Source organism: Cetorhinus maximus, chromosome 34, assembly GCF_964194155.1.
Source record: "Cetorhinus maximus chromosome 34, sCetMax3.hap1.1, whole genome shotgun sequence".
Taxonomy (NCBI): Eukaryota; Metazoa; Chordata; class Chondrichthyes; order Lamniformes; family Cetorhinidae; genus Cetorhinus; species Cetorhinus maximus.
Genome location: NC_135912.1, coordinates 1,525,874 through 1,541,491, shown reverse-complemented (window position 1 = coordinate 1,541,491; position 15,618 = coordinate 1,525,874). Strand labels below are relative to the sequence as shown.

Here is a 15,618-nt window from a genome sequence, read left to right as displayed (position 1 = left end):
CGGCCTGGAAGTGTGGTGGAGGCAGGTTCAGTGGAGGTTTTCAAGAGGACATTGGATTATTATTTAAAGAGAAACAATGTGTAGGGGTCGGGGGAAGAGGCAGGGGAATGGCACCAAGTCGTAAAGCACGTTCGGAGAGCCGGTGCAGACAGGATGGGCCAAATGGCCTCCTTCTGCACCATAACCTTCTGTGGTTCTGTGTCCCCGAGCCGATATTTATCCCTCAGTCAACATGATGTCAGAAAACGGATTATGTGCTCAGTGCTGGAGGAGCCCAGACCCACAGGGCGGGGGAAGGGCCCAGTCCCACAGGGCAGGGGGTGAAGGGCCCAGTCCCACAGGGCAGGGGGTGAAGGGCCCAGTCCCACAGGGCAGGGGGTGAAGGGCCCAGTCCCACAGGGCAGGTGGGGGGAAGGGCCCAGTCCCACAGGGCAGGGGGGGGGGAAGGGCCCAGTCCCACAGGGCAGGGGGGGGGAAGGGCCCAGTCCCACAGGGCGGGGGAAGGGCCCAGTCCCACAGGGTGGGGGGAAGGGCCCAGTCCCACAGGGCAGGGGGGGAAGGGCCCAGTCCCACAGGGCAGGCGGGGGGGAAGGGCCCAGTCCCACAGGGCGAGGGGGGGAAGGGCCCAGTCCCACAGGGCAGGGGGGGGAAGGGCCCAGTCCCACAGGGCAGGGGGGGAAGGGCCCAGTCCCACAGGGCAGGGGGGGAAGGGCCCAGTCCCACAGGGCGGGGGAAGGGCCCAGTCCCACAGGGCAGGGTGGGGGAAGGGCCCAGTCCCACAGGGCAGTTGGGGGAAGGGCCCAGTCCCACAGGGCAGGGGGTGAAGGGCCCAGTCCCACAGGGCAGGGGGGGGAAGGGCCCAGTCCCACAGGGCAGGGGGGGGAAGGGCCCAGTCCCACAGGGCAGGGGGGGGAAGGGCCCAGTCCCACAGGGCAGGGGGGGGAAGGGCCCAGTCCCACAGGGCAGGGGGGGGAAGGGCCCAGTCCCACAGGGCAGGGGGGGGAAGGGCCCAGTCCCACAGGGCGGGGGAAGGGCCCAGTCCCACAGGGCAGGGGGTGAAGGGCCCAGTCCCACAGGGCAGGGGGGGGAAGGGCCCAGTCCCACAGGGCAGGGGGGGGAAGGGCCCAGTCCCACAGGGCAGGTGGGGGAAGGGCCCAGTCCCACAGGGCAGGGGGGGGAAGGGCCCAGTCCCACAGGGCAGGGGGGGGAAGGGCCCAGTCCCACAGGGCAGGGGGGGAAGGGCCCAGTTCCACAGGGCAGGGGGGGAAGGGCCCAGTCCCACAGGGCAGGGGGGAAGGGCCCAGTCCCACAGGGCGGGAGGTGGGGAAGGGCCCAGTCCCACAGGGTGGGGGAAGGGCCCAGTCCCACAGGGCAGGGGGTGAAGGGCCCAGTCCCACAGGGCGGGAGGTGGGGAAGGGCCCAGTCCCACAGGGCGGGAGGTGGGGAAGGGCCCAGTCCCACAGGGCGGGAGGTGGGGAAGGGCCCAGTCCCACAGGGCGGGAGGTGGGGAAGGGCCCAGTCCCACAGGGTGGGGGAAGGGCCCAGCCCTACAGGGCATAGGTTTGGGCCCAGCCCCCACAAGGCAGTGGAAGGGCCCTTCCTCGCCAAGGGGCTAGTAGAGATTAGGAGGTTACTGAGTGGGCTGTGATTCGGTGAGTTTGTGTTGAGTCATTGGTAGCTTCATCAGTCAGTACCAGTTTGTTGGAGCTGGGTGCTCCAATATTGTTTCATGTGGAAGCTTGACAAGATGAGGTTGTAGTGCAGATGAGTGCAGGCCCAGAGTGAAAGGACTGGAACTAACCCACCATTCCCCACATGTTCAGCCCCTTGCAGGTGGCAATCACAGGACAGCGGGAACCTCAGCTTATTTTTCTGAGCTGCACACAGCAAAACTGAGGGCGAGTGGAATGATTGCTCGGCTGAGATCAGAGAACCCAGCGCTGAAACAGAGGTGGAACGTGGGCTGTTTCTCGCTTGTGTGTCTCAGCTCCTCTGTGCAGCACTGAGCCAGAGCGCTGAGTGATAGTCACAGGCCCAGACTCCCCCAGAGCGTGTCTGAACTGAGACTAAGGCAGTCACTGTGCATTTAATTTCCTGCCAACAAGGCCCCATTTTACTTGTGGTTTTCAAAATGCTAATTTTGTCCTAATTACAATTCACATTCGTCATGATCCTGACATTGCCGAAGTCTGTTTCTAAGCGGGGTCCTGCCTCTCTCTCTCTCGCTTTCTCTGTATCAATTTTTTTTTATTTTCCACAACTGATTCTCCACATGTTTTGAACAGTGTCTCGTATCGGCCTCCACAGTGCGAGACATAGAAAGCATCCAAAGACTAGTAGAAAGTCAAGAAGCAAAAGGGAGGGAGGATCTTAAAAACAACCACTGGATGAGTAATCCAGTTAATGCTCTGGGGACCTGGGTTCGAATCCCACCACAGCAGATGGTGAGATCTGAATTCAATTCGATTCAATCTGCAATTACCAAGTCCAGTGATGACCACGAAACCATTGTCGATTATTGTAAAAGCCCATCTGGTTCACTAATGTCCTTCAGGGAAGGAAATCTGCCATCCTTACCCTGGTCTGGTCTACACGTGACTCCAGGCCCACAGCAATGACTCTTAAATGGCCTAGCAAGCCACTCAGTTCGCAAGGGCAATAAATGTAGGCCTAGCCACCCACCACCACCACCCCCCCATGAATGAACGAAATAAAACTAATGCGACCAAAGCTTGGCAAGTCCCCTGATGGCCTGCATCCTAGGGTCTTAACAAAGTGGCTGCAGAGATAGCAGATGCATTGGTTACAATCTTCCAAAATTCCCTAGATTCTGGAAAGGTCCCTGTGGATTGGAGAACTGCATCTGTAAGAAAGGAGGGAGGCAGAAGACAGGGAATTATAACCCAAGGAAAATGCTGGAATCCATTATTAAGGGAATAATACCAGAAAATCAAAGTCAACATGGTTTTATGAATGGGGCAAATTTGAGCTCTTTGAGGATGTAGGCAGGGTAGATAAAGGGGAGCCAGTAGATGTGGTGTACTTGGATTTCTAGAAGGCATTCAATAAGGTGCCAGACAAAAGCTGAGAGAGACAGGATGAGAGCTCATGGTTTTGGGGGGTAATATATTTGTATGATAGAGGATGAGCTTACTGACAGGAAACAGAGAGTAGGGATAAGTGGGTCATTTTCATGTTAGCAAACTAGCTAGTGGAATGCTAAGTGAATTTGTACTGCAGCCTATATTAATGACTCGAATGAAGGGACAGAGTGTACTGTAGTCAAATTTGGTGATGATACAAAGATAAGTAGGAAAGCAAGTTGTGAGGAGGATACAAAGAGTCTAAAAAAGGATATAGATGAGTTAAGTGAGTGGGGAAAAATTTGGCAGATGGAGTATAATGTGGGCGGTGGGAGGAACAGGAAAGCAGAATATGATTTAAAAGGGCAGAGACTGCAGAATGCTGCATTACAGAGGGATTCAGGTGTCAACAAAGTTTAACAAGAAGTAATTAGGAAGGCAAATGAAATATTGGCCTTTATTGCAAAGTTGGCAGGGGAATATAAAAGTAGGGAAGTCTTGCTACAACTGTACCGGGCATTGGTGAGATTTAAGGAGGGATTTACTTGCATTGGAGGCAGTTCAGAGATTCCTGGAATAAAGGGATTGTTTTATGAGGAGAGGTTGAGCAGGTTGGGCCTGTACTCATTGGAGTTTAGAGGAATGAGAGATGACCTGATTAAATAATCTTATTACAATCCTAAGGGGGCTTGACAGGGTAGGTGTGAGCAGATGATGCCCCTCGTGGGGGATTCAAGAAATAGGAGACATGGTTTTGGGCCTCCCATTTAAGACTGAGATGCGGAATTTCTACTCCCAGAGAGTTGTTCATCTTTGGAATGCTCTACCCCAGCGCGCAGTGCAGCCTCAGTCAATGAATATCTTCAAGGCAGAGTTAGACAGATTTTTGATCGATGAGGAAATCGAGGTTTATTGGGTGTAGACAGGAAAGTGGAGTTAAGGCTACAATCAAATCAGCTATGATGGGATCGAATGGCCAAACATGACTCGAGGGGCTGAATGGCCTATTCCTGCTCCTATTTCGTATGTTTCTATTTTTATCTCTGGTCTCAACATCACGATTACTCCCATCATAGGAATAAAAAGGAATTAGATACAGAGTAAAGCTCCCCCTACACTGTCCCCATCAAACACTCCCAGGACAGGTACAGCACGGGGTTAGATACAGAGTAAAGCTCCCTCTACACTGTCCCCATCAAACACTCCCAGGACAGGTACAGCACGGGGTTAGATACAGAGTAAAGCTCCCTCTACACTGTCCCCATCAAACACTCCCAGGACAGGTACAGCACGGGGTTAGATACAGAGTAAAGCTCCCTCTACACTGTCCCCATCAAACACTCCCAGGACAGGTACAGCACGGGGTTAGATACAGAGTAAAGCTCCCTCTACACTGTCCCCATCAAACACTCCCAGGACAGGTACAGCACGGGGTTAGATACAGAGTAAAGCTCCCTCTACACTGTCCCCATCAAACACTCCCAGGGCAGGTACAGCACGGGGTTAGATACAGAGTAAAGCTCCCTCTACACTGTCCCCATCAAACACTCCCAGGACAGGTACAGCACGGGGTTAGATACAGAGTAAAGCTCCCTCTACAGCGTCCCCATCAAACACTCCCAGGACAGGTACAGCACGGGGTTAGATACAGAGTAAAGCTCCCTCTACACTGTCCCCATCAAACACTCCCAGGGCAGGTACAGCACGGGGTTAGATACAGAGTAAAGCTCCCTCTACACTGTCCCCATCAAACACTCCCAGGACAGGTACAGCACGGGGTTAGATACAGAGTAAAGCTCCCTCTACACCGTCCCCATCAAACACTCCCAGGACAGGTACAGCACGGGGTTAGATACAGAGTAAAGCTCCCTCTACACTGTCCCCATCAAACACTCCCAGGACAGGTACAGCACGGGGTTAGATACAGAGTAAAGCTCCCTCTACACTGTCTCCATCAAACACTCCCAGGACAGGTACAGCACGGGGTTAGATACAGAGTAAAGCTCCCCCTACACTGTCCCCATCAAACACTCCCAGGGCAGCTACAGCACGGGGTTCGATACATTAATAAGCTTCCTCTATGTTGTTTGAAGCATGTTCCTCATCTTCAATCTGAGAAACGACCACAATTAATATAATATTTGAAGTTCCCTTTCAAGATTCACTTGTTGGGATTCTGTGTATTAAAAGCAGAACTGAGAGGCACTGGGAGGGGCTACCTGAGTGGTCCCAGGACAGAAAATGCCCACTGGCGAGAGCTGTTTACATATCTGTCGATTCCGACCTCTCCAACCGAGGTAGCAGTGCAGCTCAAAGGACCTACATCGGAGCATCACCACATTTAAAAACAACAAGCCAATGCAGTCAGTCTAACGTATACTGTGAGGCCTTCACGTACAATATCATGATGCATCGCTAGGCAACGGCTGTGAGAAGAGGAAACTAGCAATGCTTGGTTGATTGATGGCAGCGAACGATAAAAGCACATAGGAAGTGGTGACAACCACAAGCGTTGGAACTCAGAAGTCAGCCCAGGGAACAGATAACTTTCTACTCATTCTCCAAAAGGGGCCTTTAAAAGCAGCCGGTAAAGAGCCCCCTAAGAAACAAATTTGTCAGCAGCCATGGAAACCACCTTAATCCATTGAGTAATTGGCTCAAGATCATGACTGGCTCTGCCTTCCATTAGAGGTAAAAATGTGAGAGAGTTTCTGATAGGCTAGAAATCACCCTTTGACCCCTTGCACACCTCAGGCCTGGGAGGCCATTTTTGTTTATTCAATGTTTGATGATTGTACCTCTTCAAAAATAGGTGAAATGGGAATTAAATTAAGTTAAATTAAGTTCGCACTGCGCCCTTAGTGATTTAAGCACTTGGAAACAGGCCATACAGAACTTAGACTCATCAAATCACAAGTTATGTCATGCCTGCTTTTGCTAGCACCTGATAACCTTGCCCTTAGTGAAATAGTGCAGCACCTGTGGGAACACAGCCTCAACCCTTTGTTAATCACAAAAGGAAACATCAACACCAGGAGAAAGTCTTGGAAAAGGGCGCTCAAGATGCCAAAATAAATTAAATAAATGTGTCTGCACAGAAACTGAGCTACCCCAGGGATACAAATATCACGAAACATCAATCAGTTTCCACCCGTCAAGACTTGGCGACACTTTTGTTTCCAACACGAGCCAAGATTCGGGAATCCAATTCCCACAGGCTGGGCCTTGTCCTCGTTTTCTACAGGAAGCAAGGGAGGAGGTTGATCAGCTAAGATCAACCATGGGGCTAACTGATGCCATTTTCTGAGGCTGTAATAAGCTGAAGCTCCAGCGGGAATGATTTTACGCAGAGGGGTTGCTGGAGCAGGAACGTGGTTGGAGTAGAGGTGGCATCATCCAAGGGAAAACTGTCTGAATACTTAAAACTATGTTGGATCACATAGGATACAGAGCGCAGAAACAGAACCCATGCTGGTCTTTATCCTCTGCTTGAGCCTCCTCCAACCTTTCCTCATCTAAATCTACCAACCTCCACTCCTTTCTCCCTCAAATGTTTTTCCCCTTAAGTGAATCCTATATTATTCACTTCAGCTTCCTAGGCCTTTATGCCCATCCTCCCTGCCCCACTAATAAACCCACTCCCTGCGGCAGCGAGTTCCACATTCTCACCACTCCCTGGGCGAAGACGTTTCTCCTGAATTCCCGATTGGATTCATTAGTGAGTCTCTCACATTGATGACCTCTGGTTCTACCCTTCCCCACAAGAGGAAACATGCTGCCTGGATCCTGGATCAATCAGAACCTTTTGTCGTGTTAAAGGCCTCAATCAGATCACCACTCACCCTTCTGTTTTGAAGAAAAGAGACCCAGCCTGTCAATCCTTTCCTGATCTGTACACCCACACGTTTCTGACATCATCCTTGTCTGCACCTCCTCCGGTGCCTCTATATCCTTTTCATAATATGGTGACCAGAACTGCATGTAGTACTCGGTGTGGTTAAACCAAGGCCTGATAGAGGTTTAGTATAACCTCCCTACTTTTCAATTCTATCCCTCCATAAATAAAGTCTAGTATTTGGCTAGCCATTTTTTATGGTTTAGCTAACCTGCGGTGTAACAGTTAGTGAATGATGTATTTGCACTCTGAGATTCTTTCGTTTCTCTACCCCATTTAGACTTGCATCTTCTGTAACCTCCCAGCTAAAACGTACAACCACACTTTTATCTGTGTTTAAATTCAGTTGCCAATTATTTGCCTATTCTGCAAGTTTATTTTTTTTTAATTCTTTTGTGGAATGTGGGCATCTCTGGCAAGGCCAGCATTTGTTGCCCATCCCCAACTGCCTTGAACTGACCTTGCTAGGTCATTTCAGAATCACCTCTGGAGTTGCATGTAGGCCAGACCAGGTAAGGACAGCAGATTTCCTTCCCTGAAGGAGATTAGTGAACCAAATGGGTTTTTACAACAATAGTTTCAAGGTCCCCATTAGACTATTAATTCCTGATTTTTTTTTTAATTGAATTCAAATTTCACCATCTGCCAAGATGGGATTTGAACCCAGGTCCCCAGAGCATTACCCTGGGCCTCTGGATTACTAGTCCAGTAACAATAACACTACATCACCACCACCTTTTATCTTAATACATCCGTGGAGTTCCACTAGTATTTAGTTTGCACATTCCTTTTAGTGGAATATATTTTTCCTGCGCTTTGTTGAACAATGTTTTAAATCTTTCCAACTGTTGTTCTACATCAGTGTTTTCCAATATTGTTGTACATTTTATTTTCCCAAGTTCTATTCTCAGCCCTGTAAAACCAGCTTCTGTCCAATCTGTTAAGCCGACTTCCATCATAGTTGTGTCCTTCCCTATCATTTTAAAGCATAATATATTATGTTCACTATTGACTAGATGTTCCCCTCCTTCTCTTATCTGCTCTGGTTCATTCTCCATTCCCAGATCCAATAACAATCTTCCTTTTTTGGTTTTTTTACAAATTGGGTGAGAAAGGAGTCCTGTACATGCTACAGGAACTCCGGTGACTGTGGCACCTCCTGTCAACTCCTCCTGAATCACTGCTACCCAGTTCCCTGGCAGTCACAGCCTCTTTGTACTGAACATGTGTTTACCCCCGGGGTGTGTGCCTACATTCTGAACAACACGGTCCAGAAATTCCTCCCCCTCCCTTTGTAGAGCAAGATGTCAAATTCAGTTCATACGCTGGCACCTTAGCACTTGAGGTGAGCCACATTCAGCAAGTTTGGACATACAAGTGGGGGTAGAAACTGGTATGGGTTTTGCCCATTTTGTTTTCACATAAAACAGGTGAATCAGTTTCTGGGTGTGAGCTCCTGCACCAAATCTGCCGACGTATTGATCACCATTGTGTGTAGGCATCCCTGAGATCAGCACCCTATTCAATTTGAAGGAAAAGGAACCTGTGCCTGTTCCAGAGCACTGCTGTGAAGTGGCTAGAAAGACAAGGTGGAGCAATGATCAATAGTGATCATAATTTATTATGTTTTAAAATGATAGGGAATAAGTATGATGGAAATCGGCTTAACAGATCAGACAGAAGCTGGTTTTACAGGGCTGAGACTAGAACTTAGGAAAGTAAAATGGACAACAATGCCCTAGCTATTCAGCTCAACATTCGTGTTAAACGGATGCCTGGGGGCTGCTGGAGAAATAATTAAGAAGATTTTTCTTAACATTTCCTTCTGTGGAGCCTGGATGGCAAGAGTGCAGAGGAGGAGAATACTCCCCTGAGTTGCCCAGCACTAGTGTGAAATGTGTCAGTCTGTGCTTATCCCTCCTTAGTAGAAGTTACATTGGTTATGGGGATACCTTTGGGGGACACTGTTTGTTCAGCTTTGCTGGAGCAAAGACCCACACAGACACGGTGGGATGAATACTCTCCTTCTGCGCTGTACGCCTTCATGATTCTATGCACTTTCCTGAGAGATGACACAACATGTGGTGCAGGATGGAGAACAGGGTTTATATTCCAGAAGAATCATCCTATTCAACATTTAACCAAGTCTGTCTCTCTTCCAGAGCTTCGATTGAAGGGGTAGAGACCGAGGTCACAGAGCTTGAAGTCAAACTTGAGAAGGTGAGTGTCGCACGCCATGATTGGTGAGGGGTGAAGGGGGCAATTGGGCAGGGGCATTGGGGATGCCTTCCATTTGCCTGTGAATCCAACCTCCCTCCAACGCTGACCCTGACTGGGAGCCAGAACCTCCCCTCAGAACCGGAGAGCGAGTGAACGTTCTGCCTAAGGTGAAAGCAAAATACCGCAGATGCTGGAAACCTGAAACAAAAACAGAAAATGCTGGAAAAGTTCAGCAGGTCCAACAGCAACTGTGGAGAGAGAAACAGAGTTGACGTTTCAAGTCCATATGGCTCTTCTTCATAGTTAAAGAGAAGTAGAAATGTGATGAAATTTATACTGTTTAAGGGGGGGGGTGGAGTGGGTGAAGCTGGATAGATGGCCAGTGATAGGTGGAGGCAAAGGAGAGATTGCCAGAGGTGTCATGGACAAAAGGACAAAGGGATGTTAATGATTGTGATACTGGCTAAAGGAGGTGCTGATGGTGGCGTTAAGATAAGAAAACAGAATGTGATAATAGCAGGACAAGGGTAAGCACTCTGGAAAGAACAACATGAACAAGTGACAGATAGCCCTAGTGGGGGTGGGGTGGAGGGGATGGTGGTGGGAAAAAAGATTGAAAAAAGGATAAAAGGTTCAGATAAAACAATGAATGAATAAAAATGAAAATCAATAAAAATAAGTGAATAAAAAATAAACAACAAAAATAAATATTGAAAAAATGGGGTAAGAAAGGGGGTGGGGATGGAGAAGAGAGTTCATGATCTAAAATTGTTGAACTCAATATTCAGTCCGGAAGGCTGTAAAGTGCCTAGTCGGAAGATGAGGTGCTGTTCCTCCAGTTTGCATTGAGCTTCACTGGAACAATGCAGCAGGCCAAGGACGGACATGTGGGCATGAGAGCAGGGTGGAGTGTTAAAATGGCAAGCGACAGGGAGGTCTGGGTCACGCTTGCGGACAGACCGAAGGTGTTCCACAAAGCGGTCACCCAGTCTGCATTGGGTTTCTCCAATGTAGACGAGACAACATTCATCACATTTCTACTTCTCTTTAGCTCTGAAGAAAAGTCACACGGACTCGAAACGTTAACTCTGCCTTTCTCTCCACAGATGCTGTCCGACCTGCTGAGCTTTTCCGGCATTTTCTGTTTCTGTGTTGAACATTCTGCCTGGCGGGAGAGTAGAAGTGCAGACTCCGCAGAGGAAGGCCCTTTATTCCAACCCCACCACGGCCTCAAGCACATTGACCTATTCCGAGAGAGCGATAGGGGAAATCCTGCCCGGTTTAAATGAGATATTGCCATATATCCCTTTCTGTGGGGGTGTGATAGGATACTGTCATAACAAAAACAATTTGTATTTATATAGCACCTTCAACTAATAACGCATCCTGAAGCAATTCACAAGGTCAATTATAGCAACAGTTATAAAAACAAAAAACTACTGCGGATGCTGGAAATCCAAAACAAAAACAGAATTACCTGGAAAAACTCAGCAGGTCTGGCAGCATCGGCGGAGAAGAAAAGAGTCGACGTTTCGAGTCCACATGACCCTTCAACAGAACTGAGTGTAGTTAGGAGAGGGGTGAAATATAAGCTGGTTTAAGGTGGGGGGCGGGGGGAGGGAAGTTGAGGGTGGAGTGGTTGTAGGGACAAGCAAGCAGTGATAGGAGCAGATAATCAAAAGATGTCACAGACAAAAGGATCAAAGAGATGTTGAAGGTGGTGATATTATCTAAGAAAAGTGCTAATTAAAAATGGATGGCAGGACACTCAAGGTACAGCTCTAGTGGGGGTGGGGTGGAAAGACTGACAAGGTATTAGTTGTAGATTTAAAAATAATGGAAATAGGTGGGAAAAGAAAAATCTATATAAATTATTGAAAAAAACAAAAGGGAGGGGGAAGAAACGGGGTGGGGATGGGGGGAGGGAGTTTAAGATCTAAAGTTGTTGAATTCAATATTCAGCCCGGAAGGCTGTAAAGTGCCGAGTCGGAAGATGAGGTGCTGTTCCTCCAGTTTGCGTTGGGCTTCACTGGAACAATGCAGCAAGCCAAGGACAGACATGTGGGCAAGTGTTAAAATGGCAAGCGACAGGGAGGTTTGGGTCTTTCTTGCAGACAGACCGCAGGTGTTCTGCAAAGCGGTCGCCCAGTTTGCATTTGGTCTCTCCAATGTAGAGGAGACCGCATTGGGAGCAACGAATGCAGTAGACTAAGTTAGGGGAAATGCAAGTGAAATGCTGCTTCACTTGAAAGGAGTGTTTGGGCCCTTGGACGGTGAGGAGAGAGGAAGTGAAGGGGCAGGTGTTGCATCTTCTGCGTGGGCATGGGGAGGTGCCATAGGTGGGGGTTGAGGAGTAGGGGGTGATGGAGGAGTGGACCAGGGTGTCCCGGAGGGAACGATCCCTACGGAATGCCGCCGGGGGGGTGAAGGGAAGATGTGTTTGGTGGTGGCATCATGCTGGAGTTGGCGGAAATGGCGGAGGATGATCCTTTGAATGCGGAGGCTGGTGGGGTGATAAGTGAGGACAAGGGGGACCCTATCATGTTTCTGGGAGGGAGGAGGAGGCGTGAGGGCGGATGCGCGGGAGATGGGCCGGACACGGTTGAGGGCCCTGTCAACGTCAATTATAGCAACACCCTTCTTTGCTAAATCAAGGCTTACACATTGTGTGTAAGAAACATGAAAAATAATTCAGTTCTGCTGAAGGGTCATGAGGACTCGAAACGTCAACTCTTTTCTTCTCCGCCGATGCTGCCAGACCTGCTGAGTTTTTCCAGATAATTCTGTTTTTGTTATGAAAAATAATTACTCAGATGCCAGGGACTTCTTCAGGAGATCAGATATCATCTAGTTAATCCCAGGCTCTGCAAATCTAGACCAAACCACACCCTACCTCCCCTGCACAAAGAGCTCTGGTGTCTGTGCCTTTGTACATTTATTTATAATGTTATTACAGCAACACACTCCTAACAACATCACACACCCCAACTGCCTCCGGCTTGTCTGGATAATACATTTTGCTTATTCACCAGTGAGGAATTGTGTAAATCAATTATGGCTTTCCTCTTCTCCCTTCCCCACACATTCATAACGCAAGCCTATTTACACCAGGTTTCCCCCCTCGACAGTCCCAACACATTGCATTTATGTGTCGCCTGTAAAGTGGCAGTGCGCTTCAAGCAGAATTTGTCACTGAGCTACGCAAGGAGAGACTACAGACAGCTCAGGCAAAGAGGGAAGTTTTAAACAGCCTCTTAAAGGGGCAGAGTGACAGAGAGAGGTTTAGGGGGCGGGAATTCCAGAGCTGAAGGTCTTGAAAACTGAAAACACAGCAGTCAATGGTGGAATGGTTAAAATCAGGATGTTCTAGGGGCCAAAACTAACACAGAATAAACACACCATATGTGAGTGGATTCCCATGGATGGTTAATAGGGCCTGCTCTGCCCAAAGCCATTGCTGAATCAGTGCTAACATGTAGGTAAAAGTTTTAACAGTGAATCACTATCCTATACCTACATTTACAACTAACCTAGGCTTGAGCTCCCAATTGGGTTGGAGGAGGGAGGTACAGTCAGCCAAGATTCAAACACAATACTCCCCCCAACAGCCCTATCACCTCCCAGACCTTCATGTGCTTGCGAAATGCTGACTTACCACCAAAGATTTCCCAGGCATTCCCAATCGGAAATACCTAGACCTTGACAACTTTTTTTAAAATTCATTTTATAGGATGTGGGCATTGCTGGCTGGGCCCAGCATTTATTGCCCATCACTAATTGCCCTTTGAGAAGGTGGTGGTGAGCTGCCTTCTTGAACCGCTGCAGTCCCTGTGGTGTAGGTACACCCACTGTACTGTTAGGGAGGGGGTTCCAGGATTTTGACCCAGCGACAGTGAAGGAACGGCCGATATATTTCCAAGTCAGGATGGTGGGTGGCTTGGAGGGGAACTTCCAGGTGGTGGTGTTCCCTATGTGTCTGCTGCCCTTGTCCTTCTAGATGGTAGTGGTCATTGGTTTGGAAGGTGCTGTCTAAGGAGCCTTGGTGAGTTCCTGCAGTGCATCTTGTAGATGGTACACACACTGCTGCTACTGTGCGTCGGTGGTGGAGGGAGTGAATGTTTGTGGATGGGGTGCCAATCAAGCGGGGCTGCTTTGTCCTGGATGGTGTCCAGCTTCTTGAGTGTTGTGGGAGCTGCATCATCTAGGCAAGTGGGGAGTATTCCATCACACTCCTGACTTATGCCTTGTAGATGGTGGACAGGCTTTGGGGAGTCAGGAGGTGAGTTACTCATTGCAGGATTCCCAGTCTCTGACCTGCTCTTGTAGCCACAGTATTTATATGGCTAGTCCAGTTCAGTTTCTGGTCAATGGTAACCCCCAGGATGTCGAGAGTGGGGGATTCAGTGATGGTAATGCCATTGAATGTCAAGGGGTGATGGTTAGATTCTCTCTTGTTGGAGATGGTCATTGCCTGACACTTGTGTGGCACAAATGTTACTTGCCACTTGTCAGCCCAAGCCTGGATATTGTCCAGGTCTTGCTGCATTTGGACATGGACTGCTTCAGTATCTGAGGAGTTGCGAATGGTGCTGAACATTGTGCAAACATCAGCGAATATCCCCACTTCAGACCTTATGATGGAAGGAAGGTCATTGATGAAGCAGCTGAAGATGGTTGGGCCGAGGACACTACCCTGAGGAACTGCTGTAAAACATTCCCGTGTGATCTGATTGGTGCTTGGCGCTCTCTTCTTGCAGCTGGTGAAGTTATGCAATGCCATGCTGGAAGCCGGTCGAACGTACAGCACCAGCGCCAGGCTGTTTGTCAATGGGATCCGGGAGTTGTCGGTAAACTGCAAGGGTGACGAAATGATGAGCGTAAGTACTTGTGTATACTCATCGATTTCATAATCATCCTGGCTTACATCATTCTGAAATTGTATCTGTGTGTCTGTGTCTGTCTGTGTGTGTGTATATGTGAGTCTCTGTCTCTGCATGTGTGTGTGTGAGTGTCCGTGTGTGTGTATCCATGTGTGGGTGTGTGAGAGCATGTTGGTATCTGTGTGTCTGCAGGTATGATGTGTGTCTGTGTGTGTGTCTGTATGTGTGATGAATGTCTATGTGTGTGTTTCTGTGTCTGTATCTGTGTGTGTGTCTGAATGTCCCTGCATGTGCCTGTGTCTATCTCTGTGTATCTGTGTGTGTTTCTGTGTGTTTGTGTGTGTCTCTCTCTTTCCCTGAATGTGCGTGAGTGTCCATCTTTGTGAATGTGTCTGTGTCTGTGTGAGTGTCGGTCTGTGTGTGTTTGTGAGAGTGTCTGTCTCTGCATGAGTTTATGTGTGTGTGCGTGTCTGTGTGTGTGTCAGGATGAGTGTCGGGGTGTGTGCATGCATGTCTGTGTGTGTAGGTGTGTGCGTGTCTGTGTGTGTGTCAGGGTATGTGTGTGTGTGTTGGGGGGTGTGTGTCGTGTGTGTATGTTTCGGGGTGTGTCTGTGTGTGTGTGTCAGGGTGTGTGTGTGCATATCTATGTGTGTGTGTCGAGGTGTGCGCGTGTTTTGTGTGTGTGTCAGGGTGTGGGTGTGTGTGTCGTGTGTGTCGGGGTGTGTGTGTGTGTCGGGGTGTGTGTGTGTGTCGGGGTGTGTGTGTGTGTGTCGGGGTGTGTGTGTGTGTGTCGGGGTGTGTGTGTGTGTGTCGGGGTGTGTGTGTGTGTGTGTCGGGGTGTGTGTGTGTGTGTGTGTCGGGGTGTGTGTGTGTGTGTGTGTGTGTCGGGGTGTGTGTGTGTGTGTGTGTGTGTCGGGGTGTGTGTCGGGGTGTGTGTGTGTGTCGGGGTGTGTCGGGGTGTGTCGGGGTGTGCGTGTGTCGGGGTGTGCGTGTGTCGGGGTGTGCGTGTGTCGGGGTGGGCGTGTGTGTGTGTGTCGGGGTGTGTCGGGGTGTGTGTGTGTGTCGGGGTGTGTGTGTGTGTGTCGGGGTGTGTGTGTGTCGGGGTGTGTGTGTGTGTCGGGGTGTGTGTGTGTGTCGGGGTGTGTGTGTGTGTCGGGGTGTGTGTGTGTCGGGGTGTGTGTGTGTCGGGGTGTGTGTGTGTGTCGGGGTGTGTGTGTGTGTCGGGGTGTGTGTGTGTGTCGGGGTGTGTGTGTGTGTGTGTCGGGATGTGTGTGTGTGTGTGTGTGTGTGTGTGTCGGGGTGTGTGTGTGTCGGGGTGTGTGTGTGTGTGTCGGGGTGTGTGTGTGTGTGTCGGGGTGTGTGTGTGTCGGGGTGTGTGTGTGTCGGGGTGTGTGTGTGTGTTTGTCGGGGTGTGTGTGTGTGTGTGTGTCGGGGTGTGTGTGTGTGTGTGTGTGTGTCGGGGTGTGTGTGTGTGTCGGGGTGTGTGTGTGTGTCGGGGTGTGTGTGTGTGTGTGTGTGTGTCGGGGTGTGTGTGTGTGTG

General features: G+C 49.6%; 1 protein-coding gene across 1 annotated transcript in view; it reads left to right on the top strand.

Moving 5' to 3' along the window:
- Positions 1-15,618, top strand: part of LOC144671740 (arf-GAP with coiled-coil, ANK repeat and PH domain-containing protein 2-like) — an 82,871-nt gene that overhangs the window by 9,912 nt on the left and 57,341 nt on the right. Inside the window, exons 2-3 of the mRNA XM_078533750.1 lie at positions 9,141-9,198; positions 13,956-14,075. Of these exons, the coding sequence (XP_078389876.1) occupies positions 9,141-9,198; positions 13,956-14,075 (178 nt within the window). The remainder of the gene's footprint in view (positions 1-9,140; positions 9,199-13,955; positions 14,076-15,618) is intronic.